This window comes from Octopus bimaculoides, chromosome 8, assembly GCF_001194135.2.
Source record: "Octopus bimaculoides isolate UCB-OBI-ISO-001 chromosome 8, ASM119413v2, whole genome shotgun sequence".
Classification (NCBI taxonomy): domain Eukaryota; kingdom Metazoa; phylum Mollusca; class Cephalopoda; order Octopoda; family Octopodidae; genus Octopus; species Octopus bimaculoides.
In genome coordinates, this window is record NC_068988.1 from 72,432,302 (window position 1) to 72,441,003 (window position 8,702).

At 34.5% G+C, this 8,702-nt stretch overlaps 1 protein-coding gene across 2 annotated transcripts in view; it reads right to left on the minus strand.

The window, feature by feature from the left end:
• The window catches only part of LOC106872647 (integrin beta-3), an 82,904-nt gene that overhangs the window by 11,444 nt on the left and 62,758 nt on the right, over nucleotides 1-8,702 (minus strand). For both annotated transcript variants that reach the window (XM_014919709.2, XM_014919708.2), the window contains 7 exons: nucleotides 8,191-8,267; nucleotides 6,450-6,501; nucleotides 5,955-6,113; nucleotides 5,188-5,327; nucleotides 3,116-3,267; nucleotides 801-910; nucleotides 601-693 (listed from right to left, as the gene is read on the minus strand). In XM_014919709.2, the coding sequence (XP_014775195.1) occupies nucleotides 601-693; nucleotides 801-910; nucleotides 3,116-3,267; nucleotides 5,188-5,327; nucleotides 5,955-6,113; nucleotides 6,450-6,501; nucleotides 8,191-8,267 (783 nt within the window). The remainder of the gene's footprint in view (nucleotides 1-600; nucleotides 694-800; nucleotides 911-3,115; nucleotides 3,268-5,187; nucleotides 5,328-5,954; nucleotides 6,114-6,449; nucleotides 6,502-8,190; nucleotides 8,268-8,702) is intronic.

Consider the following 8,702-nt stretch of genomic DNA (forward strand, 5'->3'; position numbering starts at 1 on the left):
GTGTGTGTGTGTGTGTGTGTGTGTGTGTGTGTGTGTGTGTGATGGGTTTCTTTCAGTTTCTATCTACCAAATCCACTCACCAGGCTATGGTCGACCCGAGGCCATAGCAGAAGACACTTGCCCAAGGTGCCTTGCAGTGGGATTGAACCCGGAGCCATGTGGTTGGGAAGCAAACGTTCACAATACAGTCTCGTCTGCGCCTGTAAAATTTTGTATTATGATCGTTCCTCATTATTGCATAAACACTTGTGAGTGAATGCATGTGCGTGGATATGTTTGAATTGTTTATTCCAGAAATATTTAGAAACAACTATCTGTCTATCAACCTCATTATGAAACATGTTACCTATCATTTTAATGAAGTGCTCGAATTCAATTTTAAAATCCTTTACCAGAATTCCCCGCTAATAGACTCAATTTATCCCTGCTAACAAATGTTTTTTATCATATCGTTCCACCTCATCGTTAGTCAACGAGACACTCTTCGACCTACAGTTTATCAACACTTTCGTATGTATATTAATTACAATTTTATTCTGAAAAGAAACATACCAAACTTTTATAATATACTCAAAACGAGCAGTAAGGAGTTCAACTTACAGGACATTCTTCACAAGTCTGACCAACAAACCGATTATCATATTGGCAATCACATCGCCCACATTTACATATCCCTTTACCATTGCATTCTATCTAAAAAGGGAAAGAATTAAGTACCAAAATTACAGGATGAAGAAATCGAGAGAAATTATTAATAATAATGTTCGTGCGTTATAAATAAAAATATTATAAAAACTTACCCCGTTGGAAGCAATACAGAGTTCTTTTGAAACAGGGCATTCACAAGCATCCCCTGTGTAATTAGCATTACAGTTACATATACCACGTTTACATTGACCCCGACTCGGACCTTGAAATAAAATTCGAAAGATGTATGTACGCATATATATATTTGTGTGTGTGTGTGTGTGTGTGTGTGTGTGTGTGTGTGTGTGTGTGTGTGTGTGTGTGTGTGTGTGTGGTTTCTTAACAAAGTGGCTTCATAACAAAGTATCGATTTCACAATATGAACTACCACCACTCAGCTAAATATATGTGAATTAACAAAATGGACATATGCTCCATTCATGCAGGTGAAAAAGGTTTGGTTCGTTTAAGCTTTCTAAGAAGAATACGATAAAACAAGAACAACTGTTCTTTTACACACCTTTAAAAAGGTCCTGTGTTTCACTGGGAAGATGCCAGTTTTAAATCAATATAGGATATTCATTCACAACACTATTCGTTCTCAATTAGGAAAACAGTTGCATAACTTCGTTGTTCAAAAGAACTGATGTATGCCTTTTATACAACTGACTCTGATCCTGAGAGAATTGTAGACTTCCCATTATATATGAAATCAATATTAATAACCTTGAAATCGATACAGTTTCTGTTTCTTGATATATATTTTGTCTTTTTTAGCTTTTTTAAAGAGTTAGATTCAGAATGATATCAAGTATCTTTACACAGATAGAAAACTACACAATAAAGCAAGTAAATGAGTCTGAAATAGCAGTTAAATTCCCTTCAATCCACATTGATACTGTCTTGAAAGAAACAAAAATGGCATATTGAAGTTCAGAGAAAATCAGAATATAAATACGTACGATCATACTTGATAAGAGCTTACGTAAGGTTAGATAAAACCTGCGTAGTTTATAATATAGATTAATGATATCAAGGACCGGCAGTTAGGTTGACTTCAACTTAATTAACCTAAAATAAATCAACTTAAAATGTTTAATTTTCTTTACCAATAAAATAAGCACTAGTTATTATAGTCGATTTAATCAACTATAAACGTTCTTTCACAGCATTGTTGGGTTAGTTTTAGTTTCTAGTCTAAACAAATCGGTATTTTCAAATTTAGGATGGTGAGCACCGAGTATCAAAAAGTGAGTTCTCTGCCGTGCAATAATGCGACATAATTTCGCCCAGTTTAAATTACTAATACTCTTTTCAAAAAATATCCCATTTCATTGTCATATTTTTTTATCCCTTTAAATATGTTGATTTTAGAAAGCAATATTTTCCGAGTCAGCATGTTAAATGGGTTTTATAAGTATTCCCAGCATTACACATGCTTTCATTTTTTGTTATTGTTGTTATTACTGTCTGTTGGCTACCGTTATTACTTAGAATGAAACTAGGGAGATAGCAAAATCGTTAACACGCCAGACAAGAAAGCTTAGCGGTGTTTCTTCAGGCTCTACGTGCCAAGGTCAACTTTGCCTTCTATCCTTTCAGAGTTTGATAAAATAAAATACCAGTTGAACATCGAGGTCAATATATTCGACTAGCTCCCTCCGCCAAAATTTCAGGCTGTCTTCCTATAGGAGAAAGAAAGGAATATTTCTTGGGTGAAGAGAAATAGCATAAACAGTAGAGAACTTTGATGACTTTAGTTGTAACTCTTTACGTTTTGAGTTAGAATTCCATAAAATCTTGACTGCCAAGGTGGATAAAATAGTACCAGTTATGCACTCCGTCAAATCTTTTTATCTTTTACCAGAAAAAAATGACGTTGTTCCTAGTGAAAAGAATCTGTTACCATCCTATGGAACTGATAGGAAACTTGAAGTATTGTAATTTCATTAACTGTATCACATAAAATGTTCAATCACTAACATGTTGCAGCTACTACCCTACAGACATGTAGCTTCTTCTCTTTGGTCTTTAGTCGCTGCTACAACAGTCTCTACTAATCTGTACTAGCTAGTTATTCATTCCTACTATCCAAGAATACCAGATACAACCATTTCTTCTCTCATTATCTTTAGTCATCTCTCACTTTTCACATGAAATATTCTATGGGATACCCTACTCTCTAGAACTCTACAGTTCCCTCCTTGATCATGTTTTACTGTAAACATTAAACTACAGACATTTAAAATGAACATCAACTGCATCAATCTGATCAGAGGAGCTGGACTTGAAATCGTCATAGGGAGAACACATGATTAACGTATGTTCAAATAAAAAAAAAACAGTATATTTCAATAGCATGTTTTTTTATACTAGCTTTCCTTTTATCAAAAACAATCAATAAATCATATTCACACTTCCAGCTTACCTCCACACAAAAGTCCCTTTGTTCGAAAGCAAGAGAAGTCGTCATATTCACAAAATCTTCCTGACCATGTTTTATTCATTTCTCTGGGATGACATTCACAAACTCCACAAACACATGAACCTCTTCCTGAACATGTCTTCGTCGTATTATCTCTATATATATGAAATAACAGATTTATTTTCTCCTATATTATTTACAATTCAAATGAAAGTTCATTAAAAATATTACTGGCCAGAGGCAAGACCCTGCCTTATATATATATATATATATATATATATATATATATATTTAACTCTTTTGTCTACAAAACTCTTTTGTGCACACCCTCATAGAGTCTTTGAGGCCAATCCTATGACTCATTCAATGTGTCTTGAAATCATCGGAACAGACCTAGTAGTCATTTCTACTGAAAGTAGCTTTGATTTCCAACTGGAAACGCTTTACTTAAGTTGTTAATGTCCATAATACAAGGTCGTTTTCAGTCCCAAATACTAGCCTTCATGTAACATTTTACTGATTTTAACGTCATTGACTGAAAAAGCAGGAAGTTGGACGAAATCCATTATCAGGATTTACGAAAGTAGTCCTAAAAGTAATTCAAAAGCATATTTTTTCTTTTTTAATAACTGGCATAGGTAGTTTAAACTGCACATGGTAGAGTAAATCTTTCTCTACATTAACTATTTTTCCTATTCTTTTTGAGAAAGCAACGTGTCGTCATTGATTCTTGACGAAGGGGAAACGCAGGCTGTTCGACAACTGGTTGTTTACGGAGATGTTATCATTAGCAAAAGTGGCAGAAGTAGGGGAAGAAGTTTAAAGAAACGAAGCCAGCACTGAGGACAAGCCTTGCAGCAGGAGATTGTCAACTGTGACCACTGTCATAGATTGCCAGTGAGCGGACGGACGGATTGATTCAGACAAACAGGCATCTCATGATCTGTGAACTTTCTCTACAACTGGACTGCAGTTGCAACCCATTACAGAGGATGGTGGAAGTTGAAGGGTATCTGAAAGTGTGTGCAAAGTGGGCACCTCGTTCAGTTAACACCCGATTTAGAAGGTAGAAGTTTGTTCTATCTCCAGGAAGCATTCTAAGCTAACAAACACATTTTCTTTTTGTTTTCCTTCTATTTTTTTTCGATCTTGCGACAGTGGATATAAGAAGCTCAAGAGCCAGCAATCAGCACACAAGATATCATGGTAACTGTGTTTGGAAGGACAGCGAGAGGTTCATTGAGACAGTCAAAATGCTCAGGGACGCTACGAGAAAGAAGAGACCGAACAGGAATCTGAAAATCATCTACATCCTCAATGACAATGCATGACCACACACATCTTTGACAATAAATAAACCAATCAGCGAGTTTCCTGTATAGTTCAGGTCTGACATTCTCCAACTTCCACCTGTTCGGTCCAATAAAGGGCAATCTTTGAAGGTGAAAATAGCTGTGGAAAAGAGGATACAACTGTGCACACCTGAATATTTTGAGAGTTTTGTTCAACATTGCGCAAATCCATTGCATGGGATGTATACTACGTTGAGTAGCACCTTTGTATAGAGAAAGTATTATTCTACCAGTATACGCAATTTGAACGATCTACGTCAGTTAATAAGTTGTGCCAACTTTTGCATAAATTTTGGGAAAACTCTCGTACTTTCACCCTTCAAAATTCATTTGCCTCCAGTGCCCTTCGTTCTTCAAAAATTCATAAAATAACTATTCTTTTCTACTCTAGGCACAAGGATCTAAATTTTGGGGGAGGGGGCCAGTCGATTAGATCGACTCCAGTATGCAACTGGTACTTAATTTACCGACCCCGAAAGGAAAAGTCGACCACGACGGAATTTGAACTCAGAACATAAAGAAAGACGAACTACTGCTAAGCAGTTTGCCCGACATGCTAACCTTTCTGCCCGCTCGCCACCTTTCATAAAATAATTATGAATAATAGACTAGTTGTACTTTAGTCATTTGTAACATTCCCATTTAAAATTGCTTTAAAATCTTTGTAACATCTAGTTTTTAGAAAAATTATGAGTAAAGCGGTAGAATATTTCATGCACTTACTTGATACATTTATCATAAATATTTTCGGATGCACTACTACGGTTACATTCACATTTTTTACCGTAACTTTTCTCAGTACATTCACAAAGACCACATGAAAAGTCGCCTCGACCACCGCTACACTTTAAGCTGTTTACTTCCTTGAAAAATAAAAATGTACGTAACATTATCAAAACTTTATATCAACAAGGTACCTAAACATAAACATACGAAACTTGGTATTATCATTGCTCCTAGTTTTCCTTTAAAGGATGTCAAATTAATTTGAAATCTTCGGTCTCGTGCAGTATATTGCATGAAACATTCATAATGCATATTTTTGATTTCTTTTAATTTCATCCCAGCTTTGTCATAGTTATAGAGATTTAATGTAAAGAAATAATTACTCAAATCGTATATTTATATGTTGACATGTGAACTACTTTTATTTTTAGTCACTCATCCTTAAGTGGCTGATACATTAATCACTGATTTAGGATTCACAACGTTTGTAAAATACTGATAATTGTTGCATCACGAATTTGGGAATCATAAACCGATAAGACTTACTAAATATGAATTATTTATTGATCTGTAAATCAAACATAAATGGTATATCGAAATTCATAGAACATCTTAAATACATTTCCGCTTTTTGAATTATTAGAGAACTTAAAGAATATTTTAAAACCATGTTTATTTAATACGTTCGCCGGAATAATATTTACATTATTAAAAAAGACATAATCTGTAATTACATACTGTGTTAAAAATATCAATCTCCTGACCTTTTTAATCGGTAATTCACAGTCACATTGACAAGCCAATTCGTAATCAATTATGATATTATCGGGAATACCAACAGCAAAAATCATTATCTGCTTTTTGTGTAAAAGTTCTTCTCCAACTGGACATCTCAGTAATCTGACTGACAGTTCAAATTTGACCTAAATGGAAAGAGCATTGAGAATTAATTTTCAGCAGACTGAGACTTGACATAAAATGTGATGTCTTCAATTATGTAACGTACAAAGAGTTTACTAGATGAGGTTTGGGAGAGATTAAAGAATAGTATTTTGCTTAAAAGGAAGTTTTGAATCAAGGATATAGTGTGTGGTTGATCAATAATTCTATGTCAGTTTCTAATACTATATGAAAGTATCTCATAGAAGATTGTTTCAAGCCAGTACAATTACTATAAGTATCGTAAACTTATTAACGATATTAAAAAAAGCAGCAGGTTGGGTGATTGTTTCATATTTTAAGAACCAAAGTAAACTTACACTTTTTCCACGCTCCAGGCCAGTACAAGATTTCGTCTGTTTCACAACATTCCTGAAAAGAGAATTTATTAAATAGCGATATCTTGTTTTCGTAGTGGTTGTTTCTATAACTGAACATCATACAGCTTTTCTAAGAAAGAAGACCATTTTTCTCTAAAGTTTGCTTATAATAGTATCTGAACTTAACTCTGCAAGCTAATCATTATGCCTTGTATGGAACCCTGTCCCTGTTCATATCTTACTTGCAGGTTTTGACCCGAAAAGGTTCGAGAGGAATGTTAAATGTCCAGAAAATTCCACATAGCCTTGGCTTTGTTGTCTCATTTTATTTATCATATACATGCTCCTACAAGACCCGCATTAGACTCCTCACTCGTATTATTATCGAACCGAGAGTATAACTACAGTCTTTCTATAGCACTTACATAGTCTTACCTGTCACCTTGGGTCTTCTGGATATCAATACCCCTCATACCATTGCTTCCTTGCTAATACAAGCACTTATTACAGGTAATGCTTATATAATGGATAAACACGTCCTTGGCATCTCTCTTAAGAACATACCTATTGCTTCACAAAAAAAACTTTCCTCTTATTCCTACTCGCCAAAACAAAAGACCTCATCCGAAGAATGCGGTGGAAGACCTTCTTCCACGACAACCTTCACATCTGGAGCGACAATGAATATGAACTCCAATCGGAAATTATATACCATGGACAAGAAGCATTTCTACCACTTCTACACACTACTTACCTCGGATAATGGAACTGCATCTATAACATCCTACATATACTTTTCTTCTTTTATTTTTTTATTTTTACTTTTATTCTCTTATCTCCCTTTATACTTCTTATTTCCATCTTTTTCCTAAATAACTCTTATATTGAACTCTACTATTTCCCTCTATTAACCATCTCACACCGTCTCTGATGAAGGGATATCCCTAATAGTCCAAAAACAGCTATAAGACTAACTTTCTCTTTATAAATGTCCTGAAAATTCTACACAGCTTTGGCTTTGTTGTCTCATTTTATTTATCATATACATGCTCATACAAGACCTGCATGATCCTCACTCATATCATTATCGAACTGAGAGTTCAATTACGGTTCTTCCATACCACTTACATAGCCTTACATGCCACCTTGGGTCTTCTGGATACCAATACCTCTCATATATAAATGTGTTTATACATATATACATATACCTATATACTTACATATAAGTATATATATATATATATATAATTCAGAAGTAAGTATTCTTTCTGGTATTACGGGCTCCATAGTAGGGTTTTCCGGCACATTTTGGATGCAATGTTGTACTAACTGCTGCAAGTCTTGAATAGATAAACTCTTACTATGCGACTGCGTTAACTCCTCTAAATCTTCCGCATTGACCTGTAGCATTCTCTCTTTATGGGCCAACGTGGTAAACTTTCATCGATTTGAAAACTGAAATTTGATTCTGGTCTCAGCTCACTGTGAGTTTCCCCTTTGTTCTACAGAATTTCACAGAAGTACACAAAGTTGTGGTTTAATTTCAAAAGAATAAATATTTCAAATTTTCATGTTCATGCCTTTGTTCCAGAATTAGCAGAGTGAGTAAAATGAAATGATTTCAGCCAATGATTAAAATAAGTCTGCTGTCATCAACCACCGGGTACTTGCTTTTACTTCATATCATCTAAATCATCAAGTACTCAAAAAAATAAGAACTGAGTGACAAGATCAAACTAACCCTCCACAAGATGAATTAAAGTTGACTTCAATATATTCTGGAGCAAAGATCTTGAATTCTATTTCAGATGTTACTTTCTGAAAGTAAAATGTTTATATCAGCTATAAGAATTAAGAATCACAGAAATATAGTTCCTATATATAAACAAAACAGACAAAACAGAGTAGAATGTGTGTATTTAACACACACACACACACACACGTGCATATAGATAGATAGATAGATAGATAGATAGATAGATAGATAGATAGATAGATAGATAGATAGATAGATAGATAAAAGAATTATGTATAACAAGGGCGTTTTTTTAAGCAGCAGCTTTGCTAAAAGTTGGAGTCAAAATACTTCTAAGCCAATACTCCTTGGCGCTAAATTCGAAGTCATGATACCAAGTTAACTGACATTCCTTCTTGAAATTTTGCAGAGGTAAGACGCAATCCTTATTTCACTCAGTTTTTTTCCTAAACTTGCCTGTGAAAATCTAGTGCTATTTTTATGGCTCAGGATTATTT